This window comes from Takifugu flavidus, chromosome 11 (genome assembly GCF_003711565.1).
Source record: "Takifugu flavidus isolate HTHZ2018 chromosome 11, ASM371156v2, whole genome shotgun sequence".
Lineage (NCBI taxonomy): Eukaryota > Metazoa > Chordata > Actinopteri > Tetraodontiformes > Tetraodontidae > Takifugu > Takifugu flavidus.
Window position 1 is genome coordinate 7,839,789 of NC_079530.1, and position 16,924 is coordinate 7,856,712.

A 16,924-nucleotide genomic window follows, 5' to 3' on the forward strand; every position below is an offset into this window, starting at 1 on the left:
ATTCACATCCCCAGACTGACCTATGAGCACCTGTTGGGAACAGCAGCCCTCTGCAGGTCGTTATAGCGATGCTTCTTATAGTTACTTTCTCCTTATTTGAATGAAGCCAGTAAAAGTTTCATGTTGGTGCAATCAAAGTTAAGAATCAAATTATCCGTTCCTCTCAGTTTTAGGGGACTTTTTACATACACTTTATTTCATATTTGGTGTTTATTCAGCTTATTTTGCATCCGTGTTCTGTGCCTGGTCAAAAAACATCTTCAGCTTGATCATATTGGCGTTGCTCCGAAGCATGTTTTGATTGACCTTTAACCTCTAATGGAGACGAGCTTGCTGTCAGTTTTTTAATAGACTGGCCTCCCCCCACATGCACTGTCATCGTGTCCTCTGTCCTATTCCTGCTCTTAAACAAGCGCTCAAACCCAGCGCACTGCTTAATGAGCTCATTAGCCACCTGGTCACACCCCCCCTTCCTCTACCTGACACTCCATTTTTGTTCCAGGAAGACTTGTCTTTGCTAAATGGCATGTTTACAATACACACACACACACACACTGCAGTTTCCCTATAAATTGATGTACCGGTACTCATAAGGGTCATTCAAACATCAGAGTTGTGATAAAGAGCTGAGAGCACTAGCGATTCTTGATGGTGCTTTAAGACACTGTATGGTCTTGTGGATTATCTCTTCAGTCTTCTACAAATTAGCATAAATTGCACACACAAGGCTTCACAATTCTTCCTCATTTGACGACAATTTAGCTTCTCAGTTAAAGCGAAAAAGATGCTGATAGATTTTGCATTTGGAAACCATCGATATATCACCCACACGTGTCTTCTAGTGGTTTAGATGAGTGCACTTTTTCCAGAAATCCTATAATGCAGTGACATTTGAGGAATAGGTGACTTTCCAACATTCTGACAGCAGTTTAGGGAACTTTTTTCTGCCCTCAGGCACATAACCAGCTCCACATATCAGCGTTTTCCTCCAGTTGGTGTGGAAGAACTTGGCTTCTCTGCAGTCAGTGAGGCACTCAAACCAGAGCTGAGCCTGTTTTTGTTGATGGTCAAGGGTCCAATTAAGATGATAAAAATCTGTTAATCCCCCAGAATGATATATTTGATAATAAATATCCTCAAGTGACCTGCCTTTTATTGCATACTGTACCTGCATGTAGAATGTAGATACTCGGAGTAGAGTAAACATGTATTTATGAGAGGTCCTCGTAAATGTCAAGACACATCGGACGACATTTGCATGCGCGGCACTTTAATAACAGCGTTTAATCACCATTAGTTGCCACGGCAGCCACTTAAATGATGGTTCCATAGCCTAAAAGTCACACTTCATGCTTAAATGTATATTTAAAAATGTTTGCACTTATTTCTTCAGCTTGTGATAAGTGGACCGTCCTCCCCAGACCTGGTCTGCACAGAGACGTCAACCGGTTTGGACATTCTGCTGTGGTTAGCAACGGGTGAGCGTTTACTGCACCACCTTCTCCCGCTGTATATCTCCTGCGTATGATGAATTTCAGCTGGCTCTTTATCAGTGTTTACAGCATTAGTCAGTTCCTGCAAAGAATCCATACAGCTGGTGAATTATATTCAACTGATCCATTTCGAATGAATAATTCATTCCCCACTTCTTCTTTTTTTTAACATTTCCTTGATGTCTTGCAGTGTCCTCTAAGTTTTGGAATTCAGTCTGTCTCGGGCTTCTCTCGCCGTCGCTGCTACCCAGATTCTGTGTGGATTGTTCTCTCTCTTTTTTACCTCAATGTTAAATTTAGTGTACTCTGTCTCTTGTCATTTCTCCCACTGTTGACTTCTCTGATGCTTTAGAAACTACACTTCACTTCTTGCACCGCGACTGTTTCTCCTGCTGTTCACACTCGGTTCTGTTTTTTTGTTTATTCTTCATTCATTGCTGCAGTGCTATTTGCACACCTTCCATTTCTGACTCTTTGGACTTCTCTATTATACTGACTCGAAAAGTTTGCTCAGTTGTGGTTTTTTCTCGCTGCCATTTTTCCCAAATAATTCGTTTAGTAGTTAAACTAGCAGGGAATGAGATTCTTGAATGTCCTTTTTAAATGTCATCATACTGGGTCATCACATCTGAAATCAAAAACCAGAGCTTTTCTTGTAATTGGATAAAATACCAAAAAAATATGAGATATTTCTGCAACGCTTGAGCAGATTCCCCAACATGATGCCTGACTTTTCCCTGAACTCAGAACTAATGGCGCAGCCCTTTACACTCTGTTTACAGTGGCAAAGATTTGCAGACAAATGTCAGCTTTGAACTTGAAAAGGCCAGCTTATTTCCCCACCACCAAACCCAAGTCCAGCTTTCATTTCAAAGGTTTTGCTACTCTGTTGCATTTATCTAACATTTTCTTCCATCTGACCTCATCCCTGCCATCTTTACCTCCTTCCCAGGTGTCGTTGTCTGTAGTTTTGCCCCGTATGGCCTCCAGCTTTGTTTCTGTCCCCATTGTGGTTTGTTTTAATCACGTCTCTCTTTTGATATCATCTCCAGTTCCATGTACATCTATGGAGGTTTTTCTGGCCCTCTTCTGAATGATGTGCTGGCCTACACTCCTCCATCCTGCCCGGCCTTTTCTAACCCCATCGCGTGTGCTGCTGCTGGTCCCGGGGTTCGCTGCCATTGGGTCAACGGTAGATGTCTGGCCTGGGAGCCAAGATCATCAGAGCAGGTTGTTCCTGCTGCTTTCTGCATTAAACCTACTGGTATGTTATAAAGGAGCTCTGACTCCAACTTGTTTATTTACTTCATTCTAAATATTTTGACTGTCCTCTCAGCATATTTTTCTGGAAAGTGTTGCTCTCAGGAGGCCATTTTGTGTTTTAAATGATAATTATCCCGATCTGGCTTCTGAAGTTGGTGGAATGGTGTAATTACAGGAGCAGGAGGACACAGCTGCAACAGTTACCTCATTTAGAAGCAATCAGATTCAATAAGACCCTTTTCCCCCCCATCTGTCTCTGTCTGTCAGATGGATTTCAGCGACCGCGCTGTGAAGTTTTCAGCTTCCCGGATTTTGTTTTTTTAGCACTTTGGGTCCTTTGCTTTGTGTGATGTTCCCTGCTAATGGATGGAATGATGCCACGATTCAAACCACTTAACCAAATTGAGGAAATGAAAGCTATAAAAAATACAGATATAACTGTCGCTTTGACTATGTTACAGGCATTTTCCTGATGTCTGATCAAACTCAAACATGGAACTTTATGGTAAACAGGAAGTTATGACACCGAACTGATCATCCATTTGGTTCATGGTGAGGTGATTTTTGCCTTACAGACAATTCGGAAGAGCGGTGTTTCCGCTTTTCTGACTGCGCGAGCTGCACCGCCAACACTGAGGGCTGCCAATGGTGCGAGGACAGGAAGTGCATCTCTGCCTCCAGTAATTGCACCGTGGTGAGTCGCTTCTTAAAATCAAACCCTCCAACATATATGTGGAGGTTTGTCGTCAGGGATTATGTAAAAAGCTTCAAAGCTGGATCTGGATGATGCCTCCTCACACAAGTACGCTACCTTTAATCCATCCCATTGTGAGTCTGGATCCTGCTCATTAGGAGTTGGAGCATTTGGCAAGTAAAGCTACAACAGAGAGACACCAGCACATCAAGAAGCTGACATAACGAAGACGTGATGTGTTCTCTCTCATTGAAAATGTCCTCTCATTATCACATTGTATTTCCATGTTGTGTCATATTTTTTACTTGTCCCAGTGGATTTCTGGACTGTACTGGTGCTCTCTCTCTCTCTTTCTCTCTCTCCTCCCCCATCCCAGCCATGCTTTGTCTTTTCTACTGCCTATCCTGCTTCTGTCTGTGTCCGATGCTGGATCGCACGTTAACTGTTGCATGGCTGTGTGTCTGTGTCTAGCTGACTTTGGAGCTGGCCCAGCAGCATGGCGGCGCTCTGTCTCTGTCCCCCCCACCGTCCATGTTGTCCAGCCATCAGCTGAGCCTGTGGAAGCACGGCGCGCGGAGGAGGGGACATGTGTGTATATTCTCATATTGTTACTACTGATAAGGTGCAGGCCAGGTCACGGCTGCATATTCAGATCACTCTCTGTGTGAATCCTTGTTATTCTAAGTAGATTAAATCTAATTCGAGTCACAGAGATATCAAGGTGCTTCTGATGATCTTTTCCCCCACTAATTCCCTGCGGAGTCCCATTAGGTTGTGATAATCGCATCATTACCGCTTTTGACAATCATCGAGTGTGCAAGAATTTTAGGAACATGCTGTGAAACTGAACAGAAAATACAAGGAACGTCAAGTGTAACGGCCTTAGTTTTCTAATTGTGTTTTCATTTTGTGACGACACAAAACGATAATACATTTTAGTATTAATTAAAAGAATGAAACTCTGATATTGAAATGCTCGTGATCAAATCCATGTCCTTCCCAACAAGTCATCTACATCTTGCACAGACTGGATATGATTTAGATTTAATGATAAATTCCTCTAAATTTCTCTGTTACTAGTTTCCTCACTATCATGTAATGTTTGACAGCAAATATATTATAACATTTTATTTATTGCACCATTAAGCAAAACAAATGATGGAGATATAAATAATCTGCCCATTTTTGTGTAGAATACATAACAGTTTCCAAGCGAAGTGGGAATACAATCCTGTATAGTTTATTTTCTAATTTAATTTCTCTTGAAGTACCAGAATTAATATACTGTACTGTTTTCTCTGAGATTATAAACTCATTAAACTGTGAGCAAAATATAATAGGCTTAGAAAATAAGGATAAACTGAGTAAACAGCCCATCCCATTTTATCATAGTATTTATTTATTTGTTCAGCCCCTTCTTGAACGGTGTCCCCTTTAAATTGGATCCCCCTTCAGGTTTAATGGCAGTTTATACTGATTACTGTCCAGTTCTTTGCATTAGTGTTGATGGTGCTTACGTGGATTTGTTTCCCTTTTTGTGTGTGAAGTCGGTGTCAGACTCGTCCAGGTGTAAACGCAGGGAGGAGCAGGAGTGCTTCCGTTTAGCCAACTGCAGGAGCTGCTCCCTCAATTCCAACTGTCAGTGGGAGCCGCAGCAGCAGGAGTGTCAAGCAATGCCTGGTGAGAGAAACAGACTAACACAAACACACAGACACAAACTAATACACACAGACTAAAACTAACACATTTATGCAGAAGTGAATTTTTAAAAGAAATTGAATTTGACAGGTTGATATTGTGACAGTCAGCACTGTGGCTGGTAGATATATATATATTAATATACATACCATAAGTACTTTATAAATATGTGTGCCAAAGACATAATTGTGCTGATGTAGTTATTAGCAATCATGAACTCTTTAAACCCCATTGTTGTAAGAATGGATACCATGGCAGACATCAAGGAAAGGATTTATTTTCTATATCCAACTATAATGGATGGGATAGTTCCATTTGCTGTAATGCTGTTATTTTCATCACTGGCAGGTGGGAAAGGTCTCCCAAACCCATGATAGAAAATACACTGTATTACTGTTATTATCATGTGTTTCTGTCTGTAATGAATAATTCCTATCTTCAAAAGAAAAAAAAAAAAGTGAAATAAGTAAAGTGAATGGGCAGAGACTCTAGGAGCATTATGGCAGCACTGATTGTCTGTTTGCATTCATATCTACAGATATTCAAGAGTTCCCCAGTGGATCTTGATATTTATTTCTGCTTTAAAGCTGCTTAAATGTTCATGCATACACACCTACAAAGGTGCCATCACTCTCTTGCATATACAGTACACAAACAAGGATGGATCAGTACACAAGTGTCAGCACATATCTGTTTCTATAGCTGCACCAGCAAGTAGGCCAATTAGAGAAGAGCTTAATGGAGGTTCCTATTATGGGTCTGTGGTCTGTCCCACACATTATACTGCTGAGCTGTAAGCTAGAACTTCTCTCTCTGACTCTAGCTCTAGTATGGCTTTGGGCATGGAGATCGTGCTATTTACAATCCATAAATGAGCCTCTACAAGTCCGTGTTGTATTGTTGTCAGAGCTTTTTTCTTTGAGAGCAGAATTCGCAGTAGCATGAAGCTGAGGATACTGTTGTATCAGTGCCTGCTTTCTTTTGTCTACATCAAACCCCAGAATGAATCCCCCTCCTCCCTCTGGTTCTTTTCTTCCCTCTTCAGACTCTTATGCTTGTATAATTGTCTCTTTTGCTCAGTTCAGGCAAAGTCCTCAAATACAATTCAGAGAAAGTCTTGCTTCCTTTCATCTTTTTGTTTTTTCTTCAGTTTTCCTTCATAGACCCTTTTTTTTGCTGTGCATGGCTATTTCACTCAGATTTTCTTTTACATAACTCTGTAACACCTAATCTGTATATAATTTATTTTTATCCTCCCTTTGTTTTTGTCAGAGTAACATCTGAGGCAACAAACAAAATCAGATATTTTCCTTTCTGTGGCTTGAAATGGTGGGCGATGGAAACCATTATAGACCCAAGCATGTAATCAGTCTCTATACTCCAAAATAAACTGAAGTGGTATGTGGAGGCAGATTGATTGTGGCTAATTTAGCATTTCTTTGTAATGATGTTGACCCCGAACCGAACAATCCTCATAAGGAAAGCAACCGTTTTGTAGCGGCATGTCTGTCTTCAATCGTGACAGGTATCACACAGGATGTTCACCTTGACAGTTTTTGAAGATTGTAAAGTTGGATGAAAAGCAAATGAAAAGAACATTTTCATAAAGTCCTCTTTTCATCTGGGAAACTTGCAAACTTCTTTACTACTCCTTCTCCAGCTCCTTTGTTGACAAATTGAACATTAAAACTTATTGATATTGGGATCTGCTGTGAGCCGGGCTGAGACCCACTTTTGCTAAGATTTTCATGTAAATCTGTCCAGCTGCTTTTGCATAAGCCTGCATAAACATACAAGCAAGCAAAGTCAGCAACAACCTTTCCCCCCCCCCCAAAGATGAAAGAATTTGTCATCCAATATTACCATATTAATGGGATAATGACAGATTATTTGTGTTATTGTGTGCAGGCCAGCTGTGTGGGGAGGGCTGGCACCATGTGGGGGAGGCCTGTCTGAGGATAAACTCGAGCAGAGAGAGCTACGACAACACCCAGCATTACTGCAAAAACCTGGGAGGAAATATAGCCTCGTTGCTCACAGACAAACGGGTCAATTTTGTCCTGGAAGAGCTGCAAAAATACCAGCTTCAAGGAAAGGTGGGTGGCAGAAAAGACTATTATTGTGCTCTGAATTAGGTGAATTAAATGAGATTGTTGTGAAAGAAAAAAAAAAACAGTCAATGAATTTCAAGTCAGATTATCATCAGAAAATGAAGCATGTAGTCCGCACTTTTGTCCCTGCAGACATTATCTCCCTGGGTGGGTTTGAGGAAAATCAATGTGTCATACTGGGCGTGGGAAGACATGTCACCCTTCACCAACACCAGCCTGCGGTGGTTGCCTGGAGAGCCCAGTGACTCGGGGTTTTGTGCCTACCTGGAGCGAGCACAAGTGGCTGGTCTGAAAGCCAACCCCTGCACGTCCACCACCAATGGCCTCATCTGTGAAAAACCCATAGGTAAGAGTGGAAATGCAGGCAGTCCGCAGTCAAGAAAGGACCTTTCATTCATTGTGTGACCATTTGGATTCAGCAGGTCCAAAGAGTCTGAGCGCTCGCCCCTGTAAGACCCCCTGCTCGCTGCGAACCAGCTGTGCCAACTGCACCAGCCAGCCGACGGAGTGCATGTGGTGCAGCAGCACTCAGCGCTGTGTTGACTCCTCAGCGTACGTCATCTCCTTCCCCTATGGACAGTGTCTGGAGTGGCAGACCCAGGACTGTACCGGTGAGACGCCATTTGCTAATGTCTGGGCATCTTCAGAACCAAAAGATGAAGCCTCTACAAGTCTAGGAGATGGTTTGGCATCTCTCAGGAGTTTAATGTTTACCAAATCTTATAAGACAAGTCAAATGTGAAAGTTTTGAGGCACGATATAGAGAGAGAGGTGCATGTACTTTACTCTGCATTTGCAGAAAAAAAAAAAGAATCATTGACTGTTAGTTTTATTAAATCCCCAGTTCCACACCGACACTTATTTTGGATTCAATCCCTTTGTGTGTGCCTGAGTCTTCCTTCCACCATATGAGTGTGCTGTTTTTGCATTTTACATGCTATGAGCTGAGCAAAGGGGAAGGCAGCTTATGGCTTTTACACTTGATGTATTATGTATCGGGGCTCAGGGATCTGTATGCTACGGGCTTCAGTGATGCTAACTGTCAAGTCCTGCAGGAGCAAATGGATTGCGCAAGATCAAGCCAGACGATATGTGGCATCCAGGGACGGCAAATGTCAAACCTGTTATGATGAACACAGTGGCACTGAGACGACTGTGTGGAGAGAATTTTTTGAGATTTTATCAGACGTGACACCTGTAAACATCCAAAAGGCTGATTTCATTTCCCTCTTTTTTTTTGTTTTATTGGAGTGTGTCTGGGTTTACCTATAAAGTAACCCGCAAGTCAATGTGATGGATCAAAGTATTCTTTCTTTCTTTGCCGCATCACTGTATGAAACGGTATTCAAACAGGCGAGTTGGTTAAGAACGTACAGTATATTCTTATGTTCAGCGACGACCTGCTTTGGTGTCACCTGTACAGGTTAGGGTTTTAGCACGTTATCATTTCAACCTTTCTTTCTACCCTAGTCCGAAACCCGAAATATTTACGCAAAAAAAAGTTGTTGCTAACTTTATTAAAGATGGTTTTCTTATATAGCTCATTGGGTTTAGTGACATTTCACCTTATGAACCTACTGTAACAATTTGCTGCCTTTTGTATTCTATTTTTAAAAGATAAACAGGCCTGGCATATTTATTGAATATCAAAAACTCCTCTTGGTTATGTTAATATGTGCTTTTTGGCAAAGAGAAGCCCACTGTGTGGTGGATTAGGGATATTGTGTTAAACTGACCCCCTTTGAAATGTTAGCTACAGTAAGGATCCAGGCAGAAGTGGAGAAAGGGAACATAAGGGGAGGTTGTGAAAGTGAAAACTGGAGAGGAAAGCACAGTTGGAGAGAGGAAGGGAAAGAAAAAGGGTGCGGGAAATTTCTTTGTGCCTAAAGTGTTGCAGAGTAATCCATGAAGACATCAAATTAAGAGGGGACGTGCGGCATTGAAGAAAGATGGCTTAGTGAGCAGAAAAAGAAGAGGAAATATTTAAAACAGGGGAGATAAAGAGAAATTGAGAAATGGAGAGCATAAGTTTCTAATTATAAAAGGGAAACAAATGAATCAACGTTGCCACGGTTGAATAATGCAACACCGGGAGTTCGCAAACACACAGAGAGGTGCTTTTTAAGCAGGGCCGGCTCACCGCAACACACGCAGCAAGAAATGCATGGAGATATGTGGCTTATGGAAATGGATGGTGTTCAAAAGAAAAACAACCCCTCGTGAAAATGCTAATTTTGCTCAATGAGGCACACCGAATCTTTCTCACCGGGCTTTAAGAGACCACGTCTTGCTTAACTTCCGTCGACCTTTGGAATTTCGGTGCATTCACAGCCATATTTTTGTGGCTGCTCTAAAGTGCATATTCATCACCTTTGCTTGGTTACCGAACGCTTATCTGAGAGAAAGACAGCTGATGTTTATTTACAAGGCCACCGTTGTTGGTAAAACACAATAGATTAGTACATACTGTATATAAATGCACGGTCGACATCATTATCCTTTTCAGGTATTGAACGCTATACCGAATATCTCATTTTTAAATTTGCATCAGCAAAGTGTTCTTGAATGTCACATTGCCGTTATGGATATAAATGTGTTTCTCAACATTCGGAGTGGCTGAAAAACACAATTCGATGTTGTTTGATGTGTTGAGGGTGAAAAGGAAGGTGAAACAGGAAGATGGAGTGTGTCGGAAGGTAGTTTATATCGCAGGAGGTGTGGTTTGTTAAAGCTGGATAAATTCGATCACAGATCTACAACTACAGGAAACAGAATTTATTGGTGGTCAGACCTGTTTCTGGGTCCATGAATGCATCGGCAAAGGAGTTTTTGGATTTACCTCCTAATCCAGTCACACGGTGATAAAACAAATGGCCAGCATTGCACAAGCTCTGCAACCGCTAGAAAAGACGGACCAAATATAGTATCAGGAATACTTTTAAGTTTCAGAAACTGTGGGTGGCGATAATGAGCATCCATGTTCCGGCTATAACGGCAGACCCAGCTTCCACCGCGGGAAGATGCCGTCCTTCGCAGTGGCCTCACGGGATACGAAGGACGAACTTTACTGTAACTCACCTTCGGATGGCTTGTAGCCGACATTTCGAACAGAACCATCTTTCCACTTCTGCGAACAGTAGATGGGTTTAGGGTGTTTGGGAACGTTTTGCTCAAGCCTCACAGACGGTTTGCGTTGACCGGGAACAGAGTGGTAGACGGCAATAGGAAATCCGGTTGATTTGGAAGAACAAATATAATGGTTGCCGGGCAGCAATACACACCGGACAGATCATCATTCCATCACAGAGCACGCAGTCACACCCTTGGTCTGAAACACCCACACAGATCCAGTGAGAACATGTAAACTAAACATTACTGCTCAAGCCAGAATTAAACCCAGAACCAGTAAAAGATTAACAGACCATTAACCATCCCTCCCAAATCCCTCCACAGCTCAGAACTGTTCAGGTCTGAGGACGTGTGCGGAGTGTTTGGAGCGGGCCGAGTGTGGATGGTGCGGCGATCCCACCAACACTGGCAAAGGTGTTTGCATGGAAGGTTCCTACAGGGGCCCGATGAAGACCACAGCTGCCAGGGTTGGACCACGAGTCCGCGACATGGTTCTGGATCAGAGTCTGTGTTCATCCGACAGGGGCTACAACTGGGCCTTCATCCAGTGTCCTGGTAAACAAACGGCTGTTTTTTTTTAAAGATATACCACCTTAATCATCCATTAAACCGTGTCCAAATGTTTTGGAACTCTGTTTACGTGTTAAGCTATTCATTGATTGTGTGTGTTGTTTTTGACAGCGTGTCAGTGTAACGGTCACAGCAGGTGTGTCAACAGCAGCGTATGCGAACACTGTGGAAACCTGACGTCTGGGACGCACTGTCAGAGCTGCATGCCTGGTTACTACGGCGATCCCATCAATGGAGGGAAGTGCAATGGTGAGTGCAAAGGTGGTGGACTTCATCATGTTTCATTTGAGCTTCAGACACACCTGCTGGTGATCCTGTACTGCAGTTTTGTTCCCAACAAGACTTAAGTGGTGAAAAATCATGCTACAAGTTCCCACAGTAATGAAATAATCACTGTTCGTCAAAAACAATTAAAATCAGAACCACATAATGGCGCCCCGCAGTTTCCTGGTTAAAAGCCTGGACTCCTCTGGTTTGGTGAAAGGGAATGTCATGTGAGTCACCTGTACGAGCGCAAGTTTCTGCTCACCCCAGAAGCTGAGTCTTGCACGGCGGGCTGTGGGAGTCCGCTGTGGGTTCACGGTCCCTGAAATTCTGAAAATGGCTTCCAGAGTGACGCCCCAGCCTCCATTTTTAGTGGAATTGGGATAAATGATAGTTTTCCAAAACGGGAGGTAACTGCACAGGGGGACTGCGGTCGCAGTCGATACGATTACTGTCCTTGCAAGCGACAAATTTGGATTTTTTTTTCTGAACCACTTGGAGCAGGAACCGATACCAGCAATCTGCTGAGGAAGGCAGGTGATGCTAATGTGGGCTCGGAGATGCAACCCCGTATTGCTGTATCAGATCCGTTTGCAACTTCTGCGATTTGCCCCCCGTCGCAGTAACAGCAAATCTCAGAGCTGAAAACATTAAAAACAGATTATGTTTATCCCAATGACGGAACGCTGGAGCCAGGGAAACAAACATAAAAAGCCTGCTTTGGGAGGATACTGACGTCGGTGGGTGAAAACGAGTGTAATGAATGACTGAGCGACTGCTGGAGTGGAGGGGGGGGCAGAAGGAGGTGCAGTGGCATCAGTCTGGCTCTGACAGATGTGCGTTTTGGCCTGGCAGCAGCACAATATTAAATCGCTCTTAATCATTTTCTTATTTCCTGGGCTGACTGGTGTCTCTGTCCCTGGTGGTTCTCGCAGCGAGCGCTGATAGATGTACGCATTTTTGGGCTTTTTTTCCTCCCCCCGCCTCCAAACAGGACTCCGTGTGCTGTTGATGCACTTTCTCTTCTGCTTAATAACTGTCTTATTTCATCCATCCCTCCTCGTATTTTGGCATGCGCTTTTAACATCCTGTCTGCTGTTTCTCTCTTGACACATTTTAACGCCTCTTTCTCTGTACGCCTTATGCCATATTTGTTTAACAAATCTGTTTATCTCTCTCTGCCTCTTTCTTTCCATTTCTTCCTTTTTTATAGTTTAATACACAGAGAAAAAAATATATAGCAAAGTATGGGACTATATCCAAGCCTTCTTAGGCAGAGATTTTTAAAGAATTAAATAATAGTGCTAATGATGTTCCCATCCCTCCTTCAATCCATTCATCTTTTTTTCAATCTCCAGCATCCTCATTGTATTAATGGACCATTTAGATTTACCTTGGACTAAACTGTTGGGACCCAATGACCTGTGGATGATTATAGGGCTGAATGATAAAGAGACTGTGGGAAAATATCCATAAGGTTACAAAGAGGATGGAAGCATTGACAAGGGTAGTAAAGGGCTGGTGGAATGGAGACAAAAGACCGGCAGAGAAAAAGGCGGGGAAAAGGAGATAAAACCACGTGGCGAGATATATATACAAGGTTAATATCACCCTTGAACGGAGAGGCACTAAAGAAATAGAGGTGGAGATGGGGGCAAACACAGAAGAAGGGCTGGAGGACAGACAAAGGAGAGGGGAGTGCGTCTCGACACCTGTCCATGTGACAGGTGATTAACTAACCTTGTCAAATCCGGGGTGTGTGTGTGTTTAGTCTCTCTGAATTTACCTCTCACCTTGGCAACATTAAGCGGACGACACGTTGCCTGTCTTTGTTAGTCCTTCAGAGGAGAAGATACACATAGTTGATGAAGTTTTTGTCATTGTTTTGTTCCTGTGGGGGGACAGAAAACATTTGTATTTAAAGGGGAGTGCACTTTACTGCTCTTCCTTCACACTGAAATATTAAAGCCATCATTGTGTAAGACGTGCTTCATCTATGAGCACTGTGAATGAGTAAGGTGGATCTGGAGTTACCAGTCATGTCGCCCCAGTGTCACACTCCAACACAGCTTTGTTTCATCCTCCATTTGGCTACAAACTGGTGCCTGGGTGACATGCCGCCTGAACCGTTACCCCAGTTTTGAGATGAATTATTCATCCGCCAGCGTGGTTGAGCTGAGTCCTGAGACAGTCATTACCAACAGTGTAATGGAGACCAGTACTGCTGCGGCTGAGAAGAGACCACCATTAATCGGGTTGAAGTTTCCACTTAACTACGTACAACTTACTGTCTTTGTCTGGTCGAAGCGGTTTTTGTTCAGCAAATTTGACAGAAACCATTTATAACGCTAATAAATTTAAGCTAGCAGGATTACTTTGTGGTACTTTTACATGTTAAGGTCCCTGCAGTTGGTTCTCGAGTGTCACTGGGAATAAATTGATCTCCCAATTTATCTTCACAAGGTCATTTCTTTTAATTTTATGAATTTACGGTTCTGTTCTGAAACCTTTGGGTACAGCTTCACTCTGAACTCTTCTCAGGCATCTTTACATCATCGCTGTTTTAGACTTAGACACTTGCTGGCCGTTGGCGTCTCGCACCACACACACCTTTATTGTTTCGATAAATTCTGCATGCCTTTCTCTGCCTCGCTCCGATGTCCTATCTGTCTCCGGCTCTGCAGCACCTCGCTGATGGTCTGAACCGCTCTCACCGCTGTCACTGCGGTGAATAAGAACTACACCAGTCAAAGTTTGCTGAGGGGTAAGAAGAGCAGTTTGCAGGAAGCACCCAATGCTGCCTACTGCATTTATGTCCATCATCAAGTGGACAGCGCTGAATTGTTTTGTTGAAGCTTCGCTTCGAAACTTTTACCCAAAACTTTTTTGTTTTGATTCTAAACTTATTTTCCTGTTTGGGGGACATGACATGATTCCGAATGAAAGACCCATCGATCCTGAACCAGGAGATGGTTCTTTTCTTAAAATTTCTTTGCTTGTGTATCAATTTGCTTAAATGAACAGCCAATCAAATGGCCTGACAGGCCATTGGCATGTCAACCTTCCCCCCCGCTCTCATTACCTTGTTTAGCTAAATTGTTCAGATACCTACATTCTGTCTCTAATTTGAGTGAAGCAGCTGGAGCTTTGGCATGTTTTCTTTTCAGTTCAGGAGAAAGAGATGTTGATTGTTGTCTCAGCATGAGACTGGCAACCTGGCAGTGGCATCCAGAGACGGCAACAGATTTGGGTGTGTGGGAGTGTGCGACTGATCAAGCATAGCCAGCTGTTGTTCAACTTCCATAGCAATGCAGTGGCGGACTCGGGCCGAGGCCCACACACACACACACACACACATGCACACACACACGCACGTCTCCTGGGACGTTGACAATCATTCACCTACTGCCGGAAGGATGTCTGACTAGATGAGCTAATATGAGTCTTCATTTACAGTCACCAGCTCACACTGACTTTAAATTTGAATGTTATAGATTGATCATTTTATTTTGAACATCCAAGTTCAAATAAACACAATTAAATAAATGTAAGATTGATAGTAAATCCAGGGAACAGACAAATTACTTCCTCCTCCTTTTTAAACATGTAGTCTTCATTTACAGTCACCAGCTCACACTGACTTTAAATTTGAATGTAATAGATTGATCATTTTATTTTGAACATCCAAGTTCAAATAAACACAATTAAATAAATGTAAGATTGATAGTAAATCCAGGGAACAGACAAAGTACTTCCTTCTCCTTTTTAAACATGTATATTACATGTGACTATTTACTACCAATGTATTTATGTGAGCCAATCATTAAAACAATCTGTTCAGATGTGACGTCCTCTGTCCTTGGACCCTCGAACCGGGTCAAGAAAAGAACGTTGAATGATTGAAAACACAAACAGCACCATCGCTTACACACACGATTGAACACAACAGGCATGAAGAGGCCCTTTGTCCTCTTTGGTGCATCCAAGAATAAAATGTGATGCTGATCATGAGAGTATCCAGAGAGGACTGGGACGGGCATTCTAAGATAGTTTTAGTTAATTCACAAGTTCAATCAGCCTGTAATCTCATTTTCCCAATGTGGCTTTGAGTCTGATTCAGAAATCTTGTCCCGATCTCAACAAAGTACACTTAATATATTTGGCTTTACGTGTCATCTTGGACGCGTGATTTAAATATGTGTTTCTGAGCAGCTTAGCTTAAAACAGAGCTACAGAGATAATAACAGAACAAGAGCATGTCATTGGTGAGGCGTCTGATACATGTGCCATTTCTGTAATGAAAGTCTTGCAGATGTTCTTATGCATGGGGAGATGCCTTGATTCTTACCTGGGCCTGATATTTGCTTATTGTCACCATTTGCTGCCTCACGCATGCCCAACATGAACTTCAACACCATCTGACCTTCCCTAACGCCGACTGGCTCCACATATTTACCGTCCAAACTTAAAGTCAAGTTCAAGCGCTCTAACCTGTATTCAAATCATTAAAAACAAACACTAAATCGTTTAATATTTAAGGCGGACTTTCTTTAATCACTGTGATTTGTACTGGAATGACATTTCACTGTAATATAGGACCCTCGGCAGAGGCTTAAAGCAGAAACGGTGCATTTGTGCGTGATTGCTGCTGCTTCTGTACTTGCTTTCACCTTCAATTTAACTCCAAGCCCCCTCCTCTCTTTTCACCGTGCTGTTTGTTTTTCTCGCGTCGCTGCAAAGTGAGCTGCCAAGTGCAGGGCCATTTGTTTGTCGTTATGATTATGAACGAACAGTTTCCTGTCGGGGGTGGCTCTCACCTACCCTCAGGTTACGGCGAATGACTGGCTGCATATTTATGTATGTGAGAATGAGTGTACTGCTGGGTCAGACATCATTCTCTGTAGTGCATTAAGGGTGTTTTTCATTTTGCGGTGCCGTCAGACTGCAAAGTGTGAAATTTAAACCATGCGTAGCGTGCTGAGCCTATCGCACAATGCATCAGTATAGATCATCATGAAATGAGGAGGGAAAAGGGCAAACCTAGACACTCCCTGTTTGTAGGGTCTCAACCAGTGCGGGAACCACTGGGGGCATCAGTCTGCATTAATTGTGGGATTACTGTGACAGGGATGACTGTGACACGCACAACTAAGTCTGCCAACGTTGCTGCGGATGCAAACGGAACGTTGTATTCACTCTGCTAACAAAGTGTGCACGTTGTTTTTATAATGTTAATGGATTGCTGTGTGGACTTTTTTTTTTAATTTAACCGAGTGCATCCAGTCTGAACACGTTCACTTTATTAAAATCTTCAGCAATTCCTTTGATTTGATTACATTATCTCACTGAGTGTTTGCTTTTGTTAATATGCCTCTTCTGCAGCTGTACTAAAGCATAATTGGGGGCCAATGCACGTCGTACACCGAGTGCTTATTATGAGCAGATTGCGTACTTGTGTTTATGAAGGTTCGTCACTTTTAACGATTTGAAAAAACACAACAAAGGATGGGTTTGTGTTTAGCTGACTCAGTGTTCTGCAGGTGACCGGGCTGTCCACTGCTCCATGGTCCACTCACACCTTATCTCTCCCCCATTAGGCTTCTGAAAGCAGCTTAAGTGTTTGTCGTCTTTTGCTGGAGCTTGGCATCCGTGACTTCAGTGTTGCCCAAGGGAGCAAAAGCACACCCTCTCCTCATCTTATC

At 42.8% G+C, this 16,924-nt stretch overlaps 1 protein-coding gene across 5 annotated transcripts in view; it reads left to right on the forward strand.

The window, feature by feature from the left end:
* The window catches only part of LOC130533528 (attractin-like protein 1), a 35,301-nt gene extending 23,981 nt beyond the window's left edge, over positions 1-11,320 (forward strand). For 2 of the 5 annotated variants that reach the window (XM_057047021.1, XM_057047026.1), the window contains 10 exons: positions 1,394-1,478; positions 2,546-2,757; positions 3,332-3,450; positions 3,922-4,038; positions 4,998-5,130; positions 7,057-7,244; positions 7,392-7,605; positions 7,679-7,870; positions 10,713-10,943; positions 11,070-11,320. In XM_057047021.1, coding sequence (XP_056903001.1) covers positions 1,394-1,478; positions 2,546-2,757; positions 3,332-3,450; positions 3,922-4,038; positions 4,998-5,130; positions 7,057-7,244; positions 7,392-7,605; positions 7,679-7,870; positions 10,713-10,943; positions 11,070-11,305 — 1,727 coding nt within the window. In that variant the 3' untranslated portion in view covers positions 11,306-11,320. The remainder of the gene's footprint in view (positions 1-1,393; positions 1,479-2,545; positions 2,758-3,331; positions 3,451-3,921; positions 4,039-4,997; positions 5,131-7,056; positions 7,245-7,391; positions 7,606-7,678; positions 7,871-10,712; positions 10,944-11,069) is intronic. The other 3 variants (XM_057047023.1, XM_057047025.1, XM_057047024.1) reach the window with 3 other exon arrangements.
* The last annotated feature ends 5,604 nt before the right edge of the window (positions 11,321-16,924 follow it).